General features: G+C 45.0%; 1 protein-coding gene across 4 annotated transcripts in view; it reads right to left on the bottom strand.

Annotated features, from left to right (window-relative positions):
• The window catches only part of ANKFN1 (ankyrin repeat and fibronectin type III domain containing 1), a 216,674-nt gene that overhangs the window by 43,832 nt on the left and 156,224 nt on the right, over window positions 1–16,618 (bottom strand). For all 4 annotated transcript variants that reach the window (XM_083489909.1, XM_083489912.1, XM_083489910.1 and 1 more), the window contains exons 10-12: window positions 16,389–16,496; window positions 5,062–5,161; window positions 1,332–1,464 (exon numbers count right to left, since the gene is read on the bottom strand). In XM_083489909.1, the coding sequence (XP_083346035.1) occupies window positions 1,332–1,464; window positions 5,062–5,161; window positions 16,389–16,496 (341 nt within the window). The remainder of the gene's footprint in view (window positions 1–1,331; window positions 1,465–5,061; window positions 5,162–16,388; window positions 16,497–16,618) is intronic.

Here is a 16,618-nt window from a genome sequence, read left to right as displayed (position 1 = left end):
AGCGAGATGAGCGCCACATCCCCATAGTCACCTTTGAATGGACTTAACCGTCCAGGGATCCTTTACCTTTACCTTTTTACCTTTTATTTAATGGCACTGAGGATATGTTGTCTGTTGTATAGTAAGAAATGTGACAATCCCTAGAAATGACAGCTTTGAAACGTCCTATGTTACGTCTCAAAGAACTACTTTAACCCCCCAAAAAATTTAATTGAGGTTATAGAATCATAGAGTTGAAAGGGACATCAAGGGCCATTTAGTTCAGCCCCCTGCAATGCCAGAATCTCAGCTAAAGCATCCATGACAGCTGGCCATCCAACCTCTGCTTAAAAACCTCCAAGGAAGGAGAGCCCACCACCTTCTGAGGGAGTGCGTTCCATTGTTGAACAGCTCTTCCTGTCAGAAAATTTTTCCATATGTTTAGTCGGAATCTCCTTTCTTGCAGCTTGAAGTCATTGGGTTGTTGTTGCTTTATTTAATACTGAATTTATTTCAGGCAGAGCGTTAATACTTGCTCACCAAGGCCAGAGATTTATCTATTGGTTTAAGGTATGGGAGCCCTTCTAGTTTTGAACATCTACTTTGGTTCCAAGCACTACACCAGAATTACAAGCAGTGGCGGAGCTTCATGCTGTGGCACTGGGGGGCGGAGAGCAGGTGGGGGTGTGGCTGGTCCATGTCCTGGGGGCGTGGCACATGTCCCAGGGGTGTGACGCATGTCCCGGGAATGTGGCGCGTCTCCCACAGGGGCGTAGCACGCCTCCTGGGGCATGGCGCACGTTCTGCGGGCGTGGCGTGCATCTGGGGGGTGTGATGTGTGTCCTAGGGGTGTGGTGCACTGCCTGTGGGGGCGGGATGCCCAGCGCGGCCGGGAGGGGCAGCTGCAATGGCACCCCACCGGGATCGTGCTGCCAGGGGCGGTGCACTCCCCCCGCACTCCTCTTCCTCCACCAGTGATTACAAGTCTTGTAACTTCTCTCCTCCACTAATCCCTTTCTTCCAGCTGAGTTTGTTCAAGCATTCTGCCTCCCAGGGAAGGTGCAATGGCTAACTTTTTATTTAGCCTGTAGAAAACTGTCCCACCATGTCTGGCTCTTCTCTGCAGTCTCAATTCCACCTACAGTACCCTACAGTATATACGTATGACTTGGCTCACAACAACGTATTCTCACACAACACAGGAATGCATGTTGGTGAGAAGGGGGCCTGGCTGTCGGTGAAAAGGAAGTAGATTATGTGCATCGCTCCAAGCAAGACACCGCCGCCCCCCTTGCACTGACCCAGTCAGTTGAGTTTGATCAAGAAGAGATGGCAGGCTGTGTTTAATGTACCTTTGTGAACCAGAGGAAATCTTGCATAATGGAACTGGCGTGAGAATCATCGATTTCCACAATCGGGATCTGATCTTCGTTGGTGACCAACATATTGTCTTTGTAATAAAATATCACAGCTAAATAGAGCCCTCTGAGGGAGGAAAAATGAGAAAAGAAGGTGATTCGAAGGCTGTTCTGGGAAGGCCAGAGAATTTCAGAGCGAGAGAGAGAGCTATTTTGTTTGCCTAATCCTGGCCTCGCAAATGACTGAAGCAACAGATTTCACTTCGTCGTTCCCAGAAATGAGAATTTCCCAGAAACATCCCAAAACTAAATTCCAGCAAATACTGCAAAATAGCTTCAAATATGTTGGAGTTGATACTGCCTTCCCTGTATAAGCAAAACAACTCACAATGTCAGTTTTTATAGCAATTCTGTTTAGACAAGTGGTACGGCAGGATTTTTACTTTCTGCCTTCAGAAATCAAGCATTATATGTATGTGTGTGTGTTAGAAGTCAGTGGCTTTCATTGAGGGAGTATTCATTTGTTTAGTTATTCATCAAAAGTACATTTAATGTGTAACTCATTCAAATCAAATTAGATTTTGTTACTTGCATTGTTTTAATATTTCCCCTCTTTCTAACTTTCAACTTTTCATTGCCCTTTCCATTGTGGCAGTAGGCAATAGACTTCTCTTGCCCATAATTTTACTGCTCCAGAAGGCCCTGGGTATCGTGTTGTCCCAGGACATCCTGGGGGGAATGGCATACCATCCAACATTTCTCTGATGAAAATAGGGACATCCTATTCAATAATAGAGGGACGCGGGTGGCGCTGTGGTCTAAACCACAGAGCCTAGGGCTTGCTGATCAGAAGGTCAGCGGTTCGAATCCCCACGACGGGGTGAGCTCCCATTGCTCAGTCCCTGCTCCTGCCAACCTAGCAGTTTGAAAGCACGTCAAAGTGCAAGTAGATAAAAAGGTACCGCTCCAGTGGGAAGGTAAATGGCGTTTCCGTGCGCTGCTCTGGTTCGCCAGAAGCGGCTTAGTCATGCTGGCCACATGACCCAGAAGCTGTACGCCAGCTCCCTTGGCCAATAAAGGGAGATGAGCGCCGCAACCCCAGAGTCGGTCACGACTGGACCTAATGGTCAGGGATCCCTTTATCCTTTACCTTTATTCAATAATAATAATAATAATAATAATAATAATAATAATAATAATAATAATAGTACCCCACCCACTTGACTGGGTTGCCCCAGCCACTCTGGGCGGCATCCGACATATTTTAAAACATTAAAAACAATAGGACTTCCTACCATTCCCTCCAACATTTTTCTGATGAAAATAGGGATGTCCTAATGCAAAGCGGGACATTCCAGGATCAAATCAGAAAGTGGGACTGTTCCTGGAAAATAGGGACACTTGGAGGGTCCGAGATGATTGTTTGTGGGGAGGCAAGCTCAATGCTATTCTTCTTGAAAAATTGGTGCTGGAACTCACAATGAACTTGTTCTCTTACAATGGCAATGGTGCCCATCTGAGTGGTTCTGGAACTGAGTTCTGTTAAGTTCTGGCTGGGAAAACAAGCCCTGGGAAGCTGTCTTTAAGGGGAACTTGTCTGCCATTCCCTATTTTTTTCACCCCTAATAAGCTTCCAAAGGTCCCCCAGAATGCAGTGTGAAAAGAGTTAATCACAGGACCTCTTGATTTATAGCAATATGATTCAGTGCTGCGACCACCCGAATCAATGGGGTTATTTTGGATGTGCACTAGTGCAACAGAGCATCATTTTGTTCAGCGTATCTGTGGCACTGTTTACATAAAATTCATTCCCTTTAAATATTTACGTTTGTAATTAGCTACATACATTAATCAGTGGATTTAGTGAATTGAAGAACCTCCTGGGAGCTTTTTGGAAAGAACTAGCCTCTTATCAAAATACAAAGGGGGGGGGGACGACAAACCAAGCACTCTCAGTGATGAAAGAAGACAGAATCCAGCCCTGTGCATAACTTTCATTCACAGAGACCAAAGCTTCCAGAGGCAGGCAGGTTATACTGGGACAGGGGAGGACAGCCAAAAATATTAAGGAATCTCAGATATGGGTTTGATCAGGAAGAAAGCATTCAAATGGCTTTCTACTGTCATTTTTAAAGCAAAGCAAGCCCAGGAAGTCATTCATTTTCATCAAAGGGAAACATCAGTGCCATCCCCAGATATCAAAAGGGCTGCTATCACATAAAAGACCATGGAACAAATTTGTTTTCCGTCGCTCCAGAGAGTAAGGCCCAAAGGACAGCAAAAGGTTTTGCGTTAAACATCGGGAAGGATGTCCTGACAATCTGAGCTGTTCAACAGTTTGTCTCTCATCCTTTGTTTTACCACCCAGAAGTGAATTCCAAACCCTCCAAGTGTCCCTATTGTCCAGGGACAGTATTGGATTTACAGAAGCTGTTTCTGATTCGATCCCATAATGTCCTGCATTTCTTTAGGATGTCCCTATTTTCATTGGAGGGATGCAGGTGGCGCTGTGGTCTAAACCACAGAGCCTAGGGCTTGCCGATCAGAAGGTCGGTGGTTCGAATCCCTGCGACGGGGTGAGCTCCAGTTGCTTGGTCCCTGCTCCTGCCAACCTACAGTTCGAAAGCACACAAAGTGCAAGTAGATAAATAGGTACCACTCCGGCGGGAAGGTAAACGGCGTCTCCGTGCGCTGCTCTGGTTCGCCAGAAGCGGCTTAGTTATGGGGGCCACATGACTGTTGTCTGCAGACAAACGCTGGCTCCCTCGACCCATAGAGCGAGATGAGCACCGCAACCCCAGAGTCGTCCGCGACTGGACCTAATGGTCAGGGGTACCTTTACCTTTATTTTCATTGGAGAAATATTGGATGGTATGGAATTATGTGATCCCCAAGCCAAGGAGGTAAGTAACTATGCAACCTTTACAAGACATTTGAAGGCAGTCCTGTATAGGGAAGTTTAAAAAAAAATGTTTAATGCATTATTATGTTTTCATATATGTTGGAAGCCGCCCAGTGTGGCTGGGTTAACCCAGTCAACTGGGCGGCGTATAATAAAATTACGATGGTGATGGAATAGGATGTCCCTATTTCCATCAGAGAAATGTTGGAGGGTATACAATCCTGTTGAATTCAATAGGACTTACTCCCAGGGAAGTATGCCCAGTTTGCAGCCTTCTGCGCTAGACATTGAAAGCAGTATCGTACCAAAATGGCATGATTCCCACCAGCAACTCTTGGAAACTGCAGATTATTAAAGGTGATTACAGTTGTTCAGACCACTATCCCCTGTGCCCCCCCCCAACTTAAAACTCCCAGTTTCCTGGGAAGACATTTTGATCTCTAAACAGCTCTGAGAATTGTAGCTCTGAGAGGGAAATAGGGGTTTCCTAGCAACATTCAACATCCTTATAAAACTACAGCCCCCAGAATTCTTTGGGGGAAGCCATGACTGCAGCCCAAGTCAGACTTTTAATTTACCAAATCCTGTAAGATCTGAAGGTCATGCCTTGACCCTTCTCAGAGGATGTCTGCTCCTCAATGACTTTCCTTGCTTCACCAATGTCACCCGGTGAAGCCTTTTTCTATGTGACTGTTGCCCTGGCACTCAATATTTTTCTTTCTCAGTGCTGAGTACTTTCTGAAATCAGGCCTAGGCTTACGTAAGAGAGAAGCTCTTGGGAGCTCTGGCTACGTAGTTCAGATTCTGCCACACCAGACAAACCTTTTCAAAGTCTTCACAAACTTGTTTGAAGAATGGAAGAGGTGCTTCAGGCTTCTTGAGACAGATTGCTTGCGACCTGCATTCTGCAATTTAGAACTCTCTGGAGACGCGAATGAAAAAGAAACAAATGAACAACAGAAAAGAGAGAGAGAGAGAGGTGTGATTTTGAGTTTTGCAGAAATATTAGGCAGCACATATTATTATTTTTTTTGAGACCAGAGACCCTCCAAGTGCCCCTATTTTCCAGGGACAGTCATGGATTTACAGAAGCCTTCTGATTTGTTGCCAGAATGTCCCGTTTTTCCTTAGAATGTCCCTATTTCCATCGGAGAAATGTTGGAAGTTATGGTAGGACGTTCCTATTTTCACCTGAGGGTATGGAGTTATGTGACCCCCAAGTAGGGTTGCCACCTTTGTTCTGGCAAAATACAGGATAGGGTGGGGTGGGGCAGTTGGGGAACGATTCCCCCACCACCACCTGGTGCTGAAGTGACTTCAAAGCAATCCATTGCAGCTTAACAGGGCGGTCCCTCTGGAATTTGTCACACACACACAGACACAGACACGAATTTGTAAATCTGTCTGCTTGGCTACTGAGAGCTTAAATACATGACATTTCACACATGCATTTGCAGAGGATCCCTAACATGGCAGAGAGAGAAATACAGGACAAAGCTGTTTCAATACAGGAAGTAGCATTTTACATTGAAATACAGGACAATCCTGTGTTATATAGGACAGGTGGCAACCCAAGAAGAAGAAGAAGAAGAAGAGTTTGGATTTGATATCCCGCTTTATCACTACCCTTAGGAGTCTCCAAGCGGCTAACATTCTCCTTTCCCTTCCTCCCCCACAACAAACACTCTGTGAGGTGAGTGAGGCTGAGAGACTTCAGAGAAGTGTGAATAGCCCAAGGTCACCCAGCAGCTGCATGTGAAGGAGCAGGGAAGCGAACCCAGTTCACCAGATTACGAGTCTACCGCTCTTAACCACTACACCAACCCTACCCCCGAGCCATGGAGATAAGTAGCTATACAACCTTTCAAAAACCTTGAAGCAGTGGGGGAACTACTTGCTCCGGCAACTGGAGCGGCGTACGTCCAGGGGCGTGGCTGGCGCACATCCCAGGGGGTGTGGTGTGCATCCCAGGGGGCGTAGCACTGCGCCCGCGGGGGGCATGGTATGTGTCAGGGGTGTGTGCATCAAGTGGTGTGCGCCCCGGGGCATGCGCGAAGCGCGACGAGTGTCCCGGGGGTGCGTGGAAAGCACCAAGTGTCCCAGGGTGGGGGCGGTACGGCCACAATGTAACCCCTCCGGGATAGCACTCAGGGCGAACCACCCCCCGCCCCCTTCGTCTGCCAGTGGATTGAAGGCAGCCCTGTATAGACTAGACTTTTTAAAAAATATTTAGTGTGGCTGGGGCAACCCAGTCAGATAGGTGGGGTTAATAATAAATAATAAATGATAAATAATAAATAAATAAATAAATAAATAAATAAATAATAAAATGGTTGGTATTGAACAGGATATCCCTAAAGCTACTGTGGGCGTCTTCCAACATACAGTGGTACCTTGGGTTACAGATGCTTCAGGTTACAGACTCCGCTAACCCATAAATAGCACCTCGGGTTAAGATCTTTACCTCAGGATGAGAACAGAAATCACCTGGCGGCGGTGCGGCGGCGGCAGGAGGCCCCATTAGCTAAAGTGGTACCTCAGGTTAAGAACAGTTTCAGGTTAAGAATGGACCTCCAGAACGAATTAAGTTCTTAACCCGAGGCACCACTGTATATAAAGACATAATAAAACATTAAATAGTAAAACATCCCTACACAGGGCTGCCTTCAGTTGTCTTCTAAAGGTTGTATAGTTACTTATCTCCTTGGCCCAGGCAGGGGATAGCTTAGTTAGTTACAGCTGATAATGCCTAGGTTTCAGGTTTGATCCCTGTATGGGGCAGCTGCATTTTCCTGCATTGCAGGGGGTTGGACTAGATGACCCTCAAGGCCCCATCTACTATTTTATGAAGCTGATGTAGCTATGAAGGCTTGGGGGTCTCATACCTCCATACTGTCCAACATTTCTTTGCTGAATATAGGGGTGTCCTAAAGAAAACTGTACCTTCCAGGATCAAATCAGGAACCAGGATGTCTTCTGTAAATCTGGGGACTGTCCCTAGAAAATAGGGACACTTGGAGGGTCTGGAAAAGCCACCCCCCCATTTAAAACACTTGTTTCATGCCGTGCTCCGAAACTGCGCTTTGAATGATGGAATTTAGGGCAATCAGATTCCAGTAGCAATCACTCTCCATTAATGCCAGTGTAAAGGACAGACTGGAGAATCATGTGTGCCCTGGCAGATCTCACTATTCAATTTGTCTGCTCTGGAAAGGAACAATAACTAGATAGCAGCTACTGAATCCTTTTCCTGCGGCAGATTGATTATTCCGCTTTACAAAGCCCCATTGTTTTGATTGGCAAGATCAAAGGTTGCACGAGGAGGATCCAGATTAAATTTGAAAATGTTGTCAGGCTTACCTTTCTTTGCTGAAGGAGAAGGACGGGTGGGGGGGGGGGACGGACGGACCCTGACACCTATTTTTTTGGTGAATTCTCAAAAGAATTTTTTCCTAAACTTGTCACATGGAAGGAGGCATCCGACTGCCTCTCCTTAACAATTCTGAACACGTATGTCCAAAACCATATGTGCATTCAGCAATTTTTTTCTTAAAAGAATATGAATACATTTGCACCCTAATTTGCACATTGAAGAAGGCGACAGAAATGAGGCATAAATTTAGCATCATTATCCTAATGCAAATATAAAGAACATTCAGATGCTGATAAATAATTCCCTTCCTGGAAGGGGATAGCTTGGCCACCAAAATGTGTTGATTTTGAGGAAACCTGAAGTGCATAGATTTGTGCAGTGCTTTGTAGAGACAAGGGTTTTTTTTGGGGGGGGGGGAGTTATAACAGTAGGACTGCCATAAGTCTGGGTTTTCCTGGGCACATCTGGGATTCGTCGGTTGGAAATAAGTGTTTGGACGGAATTTCCGAAAATCACGAAAATGTTCGGGATGTATGGCAACCCATTGTGGGATGTGATCCATGAGAAGCAGTCAAATACAACATTCCTTGTTTTCCTAGAGTGGCCATGCAAAGGGATGTTTGGTCCAGCTAGTCGAAACTTCCTGTTCCTCCTGGGATTATCCCCCCATATGGGGTAGATCCACATTTACATATTTGTAACTAAGTCTGCCTTCAGGGATCCAACTGTGAACTGATGTAAGTAAACTTCTTTTATTGACTTTGAATAAGATTGTGGCGTCTTTATTCTTTTAAGAGGGATTCAAGGGAACTTATTAGGAATGTACAATTCAATCTGAGACAGATTGAATTGTATAATAGTGAGAGGCTTACACGAGCCTGCAACCAGCTATCTGCTGTGCATGTAAAAAGGGGAATGTAAACTCTGCTAAGTAAAGGAACTTGCTAGCGCAAGTTAGGAAGGATATTAATTAATCGTATATCCCCTCTTCCTACCCTGAACATTCCCACATCCATGTCAGAAGTGCTGGTTTTTTGGTGAATTTCCTTAAAAATATCTCAAAATAAAGTAGCGTAACAACAATGGCTGGAAGTCAAGTCACTTGGTGGGTGTCCGTGTGGGGTAGGTGTGTAGGTATGTTGATATGTACAGTATAAAGGTAAAGGTAAAGGGACTCCTGACCATTAGGTCCAGTCGTGACCGACTCTGGGGTTGCGAGCTCATCTCGCTCTATAGGCCGAGGGAGCCGGCGTTTGTCCGCAGACAGCTTCCGGGTCATGTGGCCAGCATGACTAAGCTGCTTCTGGTGAACCAGAGCAGCACACGGAAACACCGTTTACCTTCCCCCTATTTATCTACTTGCACTTTGACGTGCTTTTGAACTGCTAGGTTGGCAGGAGATGTACAGTATAGGCAGGTATTATATAGAGTAATGCAGGTATGTTTTATGTTATGAAAATAAGGTAGTGTGTTGTGTATGTGTATTATGTAAATGTATATGTATGTGTTTTATATGTTAATAAAATTAAAATAAATAAATAAAATAGAAATAGAAATATCTCAAAAACTTCATTTTGTTTGTGTGTAGATTCTGAATCTTCACTTTTTGAAATATGGCAACTCTACGTAGCAGGTGCCTTGGTAGGATCATTCATACTTACTCTTAGCTTGGAAGCAAATGAGTTTTAAGTATGTTATTTGCCTGCAACCTCAGATAAGTTAAGAGCATGCCTGTATGAGGGAGTCTTGTCTTTCTGAAGAGAATGCACCTTAATACATCAAGAAATATCAAGTAATCATACTACTAAAGTAAACAGGGTGGATTTAAAGTGCGGAAAGCAACCCGTTTCGCTAGTCAAATGGTTTGGCTCCACTCCATCAGCGTTTTAATGGCCACTGCGAAATGATCCGCATACAAAAACTGTGGCAATTATTTCCACCCTGTTGATTGCTTTTGTTTTTACAATCTTGTATAAACAGGGACAAGAAATACCGAAGTGGGATTATATGCCCACATATGTGTAATAATAATAATTTGGGAGTCACGGGAAGAAGGCATTTCAATGGCCTGCCATTTAATTAGGTAATAAATAACGTGGCATGGTACTAATTGCATGGCAGCAAAACGATATTCAGATGCAAAGCTGCATCAATAAATGATAAGGCCACAGAAGCGGGGGGGGGGGGGGGAAACACCTTTGTGCAAAGGCTGAAGTGAGCAGCGCAAAGATTAGGCAGACTGGGGCTTCGAGTAGCCTTTGCAAACCAGGGCATTCAGAGGGCACCCGGCTGGTAAAGGCTGAGCTCATTTTTGCCGCCCTCCAAAGAAACACTCAAAAACCTGTTCTGTGCTAAGCAGCTCAAGAAGTTGGTTTGCAGGTGGTCCATATAATTTGGCTTTGTCGTCTCACTGCGTTAAAACCAACAATATAACTGATCTGGGAAAGTGAGAGGGAAGGGAATCCTGGGAAGATGTCTGGCAGATAAATCGGAGGTTTGGCAAAATAGGTTTGGCGTCATTCACAGAGGGCACATTTTAAAGAGCAAACTTGATCGCAGCAGTGGAAGATGCCGTAGGGATGGAAAGAGAAGCAAGCCAGCAAAGATGAGACAGCCTACATGATCCTTTAAACCAGGCATAGGGAAACTCAGCCCTCCAGATGTTTTGGGACTACAATCCCATCATCCCTGACCACTGGTCCCGTTAGCTAGGGATGATGGGAGTTGTAGTCCCAAAACATCTGGAGGGCTGAGTCTGCCTATGCCTGCTTTAAACACGAGGGCAGGGTTTCCCAAACCTAGATCTCCAACTGTTTCTGGACTACAATTCCCATCATCCCTGACCACTAGTCCTGCTAGCTAGGGATGATGGGAGTTGCAGTCCAAAAAGAGCTGGAGACCCAAGTATGGGAAACCTTGCACTGGGGCAAGCTTCGTCTGCAAACCTTGACCCAAGTCTGCTGGTCTGAGACATGTTTCCACTGTAATAAATAATAATAATAATAATAATAATAATAATAATAATAATAATAATAATAATAATTCTATTATTTATACCCCATCTGGCTGGGTTGTCCCAGCCACTCTGGGTGGCTTCCAGCACATAACAAAACATCAAACATTAAAAACTTCCTGATACAGGGCTGCCTTCAAACATCTTTTGAAAGATATGTAGTTCTCAAGAGGATTATGTCGTTTTCATGAGGATTTTAGGAGGAAAATGCAAATTGCTGCAGAAATGCGAAGAACTGGTTTTAATACTGGAGAAATGAGAAATTTGGAGAACCAAAATTACCAGATTCTTTCATCTCTAATGTGGACAGGGCCTAAGGAAGAAGTGTGTCCCTAATTTAAGTCAAAATAGATAAATGATAGATAGATGAGAGAGAGAGAGAGAGAGAGAGAGAGAGAGAGAGAGAGAGAGAGAGGTGTCTCTGGGTTCAAAATCTGAGAAACAGACATGTTTCCAGCATTCCAATACAGTGGTACCTCGGTTTAAGAATAGTCCTGTTTAAGAACGATTCGGTTTATGAACTCCACAAAACCAGAAGTAGTGTCCCGGTTTGCGAACTTTACCTTGGTCTAAGAACGGAATCTGAATGATGGAAGGGCACTGGTGGCGGGAGGCCTCCTTAGGGAAAACACGCCTCAGATTAAGAATGGTTTTGGGTTTAAGAACGGACTTCCGGGATGGATTAAGTTCGTAAACCAAGGTACCACTGTACAGTGGTACCTCGGGTTAAGTACTTAATTCGTTCCGGAGGTCCGTACTTAACCTGAAACTGTTCTTAACCTGAAGCACCACATTAGTTAATGGGGCCTCCTGCTGCTGCCACGCCGCCGGAGCACCATTTCTGTTCTCATCCTGAAGCAAAGTTCTTAACCTGAAGCACTATTTCTGGGTTAGCGGAGTGTGTAACCTGAAATGTCTGTAACCTGAAGCATATGTAACCCGAGGTACCACTGTATTCCAACGTTCTCTGTAACAACATTTCGACACATAAGAATGTCAATAATCTGCACAGGAGCAGCTGTGCAACATTGCCCACCGACTTCCTATTGCAACTGCAACATGAGAGTCTCTGCTCTGCGGTGGCTTCTGTTCAGGACACCGGCATTCGTATAACTTAGCATACAGCAGCACAGCTAAAAGCCAGCCCACATGCTGATGAAGGCTTGTGGGCCGTCATGCCCAGAGAGGGTAATGAGAATAGGCCCCTAGATGTGGGCAAGCTCTGGCTCCGTTCCAACCTTGCCTTGAAACAGCCTGCCGTCCAAAGCCAACCCCTCTGCCCTTTGCCAAATGAGGTAAGGGCTGGTTCCGCAGCTCCCAGATCAAATTACTATTCACACATTTTTAAGGATTAGCTTCGGACTTAGTCCCTCAGTATTTTGCTGGACAAGTGCCACCGAAAAAAACAAAACAAAGGGTAAGCATTACAATGAAAAGTTTTGATTTCTCCCCTTCCTACCTTAGATCATCACAACGATACGCTGAACTACAAAGAGTTGATTTGAAATGTATGATTGGAGAAGGACGAAAACTGGGCTGGGCTGGGCTGGGCGGAGGAGGAAAAAACTTCTTCAACCTTAGGCCCATACAATGCCAAGCAATCTGTAATTGTAGTAACCTGGTTACGCTACTTATGAAGACAAATGGGTGACTTTGTTGCTTGTAATCATCCATGTTTCCCCCCACCGGAGATTAAACTTTGGAAACCAAAGCCCTTTCTCTCTCTCCCAAGGATAACGGCAAATTACAAAGTGAATTCTAAAGCCACAGCAGATCTGTTTGCAGAGCCTCTAAAATGCAGCCGGGATGCCAGAGTTGTCAAAGGTTTTCCTGGAGATGTTTGTGTGAGGTTGTTTACATCGTTGTCTCCTAGGGTCAACTTGATATGAGTTCTGTTCAGAGGCCCTATGTCCTTAAAGCAGCCTCTCTTCTTCAGAGGCGACCCACAGAACACAGGAGAATTGTGCGGACTGCGTGATGAGGACTTGACAGGGCTGCTGCTCTCTCCCCTCTCACGCAGGTGCAATTGTGCAAAGGAGCTGCCCAAACAGAGACGATACGTTGTTGTTGGCATCCGTCTGTCTCGAGAGACAATGGAGTGTGCATCTGGATGTGAAGCCAAGCCTCTGTTCCAGCAGTGCTTGGGTGCCATCCTGAGCATTGTGTATATAGCTCCTGGGCTGCCCAGATAACAAGATCACCTTCTCAGCCTTGCTGGGAGTGGTCCAAAGGAAAACAGAACGATACATTTGGCACCAGCTTGGCTGCAGGGCTTGGCTGCAAGGTGCCACCCAACTGTCTTTACCAGCTGCACTGGCTCTAGGTGGAGTGCAGGGTCAGGTTTAAGGTGCTGGTTTTGACCATTAAAGCCCTATGTGGCCTAGGACCCTCATACCTACGGGAGTGCTTCCCCTGGTATCCCCTGCGGAGGACCTTAAGGTTCATAAATAACAACATTTTGGAGGTCCCGAGCCTCAAGGAGGTTAGATTGGTTTCAACTAGGGTCAGGGCCTTTTCAGTACCGGCCCCGACTTGGTGGAACACTCTGTCACAAGAGACTAGGGCCCTGGAATGGTATACAAAAGATGAACAGGTTAAATCCATAATGATACACTGGGCGAGGGACTTGGGGGCACAACATTCAACTTTTAGATTGGGAAAGGTTATAGAAAACTGATTTGAAATTCTCAGCATGTTGCACGCTGAAAGAAAACTATATGAAAAGGATGTACAGGTGGTAATTGACTCCTAGTAAGTTAGCAAAAATGTATTAGACAAGTACAAACATCTGCTGGAAATGTAAAGAAAAAGAAGGTACCTTTTATCATATGTGGTGGTCATGTAAAGAAATAAAAGCATTCTGGGATATGATATATAATTAATTGAAAAAAATGTTTAAAATAACTTTTATTTAAAAAAACCCCAGATGCTTTCTAATTAGGAATAGTAGGTACCGATATTCCAAAGGAGTAGAAAAGACTCTTTATGTATGTGACAACAGCCACACGGATGCTACTAGCCCAGACGTGGAAAGAAGACAAGGTCACTTCCAGAGAGGAATGGCAAACTAAGCTGTTGGACTACGCTGAAATGGCAAAACTGCCTGGAAAGCTCAGGCACCAAGAAGACAAAAACTTTAAGAAGGAATGGGGGGAAATTATAATTTATTTAGGAGACCACTGTAAGCAGATGAAAACATTAGCAGGATTCTAATAACACGTGTAATGTAACAAACACTATGGACAAAATGGATAGGTACAAAATATGGATTAGGAAATAACATGCAGTTGAAAATGTTGGCAATAAGACCCATGGAGGGGATCTTATAACTCTATGCTTGTAAAATCAAATAAAAATCATTTTCAAAAGAAGGAAAAGAAAGTAGCTTGCTGCACAGTGATAAAATTTATGTACGCTGCTCCGCCAGATTTCCTCTCTGGCCCCACCCACCACAATATATGGTCTTGGGTCAGTGTTTCAAAATCCAATGTTGTCTTCAGGCTGAAAAAGCTTTTCACTCCTGTCGAGGTTACACCAGAGAGAGGTGGTGCGAATTGCTCACCCAACCACCGTCGTAACGCATTTCAGAATGTCAAATTGCACATATGCTCACTACAGTGAGTTCGCACATCACTGTGGCAGGCGCCACAAAAGTATAACAAAGAGCAGCCAGGAAAAAGAATGGTTTTCAATAGGACGCATTATAAAACAGATTGCTTTACGGGGACCCTAGTTAGAAGGTGGCAAGGAGGGAAGGGGGAAAGAAGCACTTATTTCCATGCAACATTCCTTTCCTTTTTCAAAAGGGCATTTTTGCATTGAGCGTATGTTGCCATAGTTACAGCAAAGGAACACGCAGACCTTTGCTAGTCTGCATTGTTGCATATTTGCACACATAAGAATCGAGGGCTCCTTGTGCAGAATCTGCCAAGGCGAGACAGTAGAGAGGGGAGTACAATCAGAACTCTGTAATAATTTGATTTCTCCTATTAAAAAAGCAGGGGGGGGTGTTTGAAGTTCCTTTGTCACAAAGCCATAATTTCAAGAAAAACATTTATATTTTTTTTTTGGGGGGGGGAGGTAATTAAACAATTTTAATCGCATTTCAACAGCTCACAGAGAACATGGGCTTTTGGAACGTATCTCAAGCTGCTGCCCTGGTTTTCAAAGGGACGTTGTCTTCCGTGAATGAAGAACAGAGAACTTGCTGGGCTTTAAACTGTCTCTACATCTAAGGGAACGGGGGAGACAGTTTCATTTAAAATGCAGCAATTTTGCCTTTTCCCCGCACTCATTAGGGTGCCTCTTTTTCATTACAAGTTGGAATGGCTTCCTAGAGAATTTATAGCACCTGTTTTGCTGGCAGCAGCAACACTGCTTTCGTTCAGTCCAAAGGTTGTAACACACAATATTAAAAGTTAAAACCACGGCCAGCAGCAGTAATGGGTGGAGTCAGAAAATGACCATAAATTACCAATCATTAAGGGACGTGGGTGGCGCTGTGGGTTAAACCACAGAGCCTAGGACTTGCCGATCAGAAGGTCGGCGGTTCGAATCCCCGCGACGGGGTGAGCTCCCATTGCTCGGTCCCAACTTCTGCCAAACTCGCAGTTTGAAAGCACGCCAAAGTGCAAGTAGATAAATAGGTACCGCTCCAGCGGAAAGGTAAACGGCGTTTCCGTGCGCTGCTCTGGTTTGCCAGAAGTGGAGTAGTCTTGCCAGCCACATGACCCGGAAGCTGTACACCGGCTCCCTTGGCCAATAAAGTGAGATGAGCGCCGCAACCCCAGAGTTGGTCACGACTGGACCTAATGGTCAGGGGTCCCTTTACCTTTACTTTACCCATCATTGAACCCTGCTGCCATCTTCCCTGCTAGTGTATATCTATTATAGCAATTTATTGCTCGAGTTTGAGGGCGGCGGAATGTCTCCTCCCACAAACCTCACTTGCTGTGAGAGGCTGGCTGCGGACATGCAATGGTAAGGAAAAGCACTTTGTACATGCTCTGGGGCAACACCTCTTTTTTCACATGCCGTTGGGGTGCGAAGGAACCACGGGCCGCCTCTTGCCCAAGTGTCCACAAAAATATGGCACCCCCACAGCTAATTCTCCCCTGGTCTCCTCGCTGGCCCTAAAAGGACTAATTTAGCCAGCTAGCCCTGGTGATCATCTAATGTTTATTGGATGGATTTTCCCCTTAAATTGATTTTTGAATTCTGAATTGATTGTTATTCACGTTTTATACTGTCTTTTATCCTGTTTTTTTGTTGCATTAATTAAGTGTTTTAAATTTGTTGTTGGCCGCCCTGAGCCCAGTTGTCTGAACCGGGAAGGGCGGGGTATAAATAAAAATGTATTATTATTATTATTATTATTATTATTATTATTATTATTATTATTACCAGCCCCGTTAAGGCCTGTTATCTGTCTTTGCCAGGAAGTCTTTAAACATATTAATTGGTGTTTGTGATCTGAAACAATTTACTGGGCAGGAGAGAGAGAGAGAGAGAGAGAGAGAGAGAGAGAGAAATGAGAGAGAGGCTTTGGCGAAAGCTTCTCTTCAAATGTTTGCCGCGTTGCCAATTGGGAGAGGCAAGAAGAGCGAGATAGTCTGCTAAAGTGATTCCAGATGGGCCAATATTAATATCTTTCTCTTTCTTGATGAATGAGACAGTATGGCCCAGATAGGAAGCTGCTAAAATTACAGGCGCCACGGAGACTTCGCCTGGTGCCCTACCCCACGGAGGATACTTTATCCTTACCTCGGCAACTGTAACTCGGACGAGATGCCCTAACCTGCTGCAGCAAACGTTCCAGAGCCTCGATCTGTCCCCTGTGCCTAGGCTCTCGGCCATCGTAGTCTTTCCAGTCTGTTGAGTGAAAGAAATAAGCAATGTGAAATGCGGCAGAGGAAAGGGAGCCACGCAGAGAGTTTCTTTGCTCTCATCGTCTCCTGGCTCCGGACAGAGTTGGCCAATAAGCCTGTTTTTTT

Source organism: Podarcis liolepis (assembly GCF_965112155.1).
Source record: "Podarcis liolepis genome assembly, chromosome: 2".
Lineage (NCBI taxonomy): Eukaryota > Metazoa > Chordata > Lepidosauria > Squamata > Lacertidae > Podarcis > Podarcis liolepis.
Note: the sequence above shows the minus strand (reverse complement) of the source record. Positions and strands in the feature narration are given on the sequence as shown.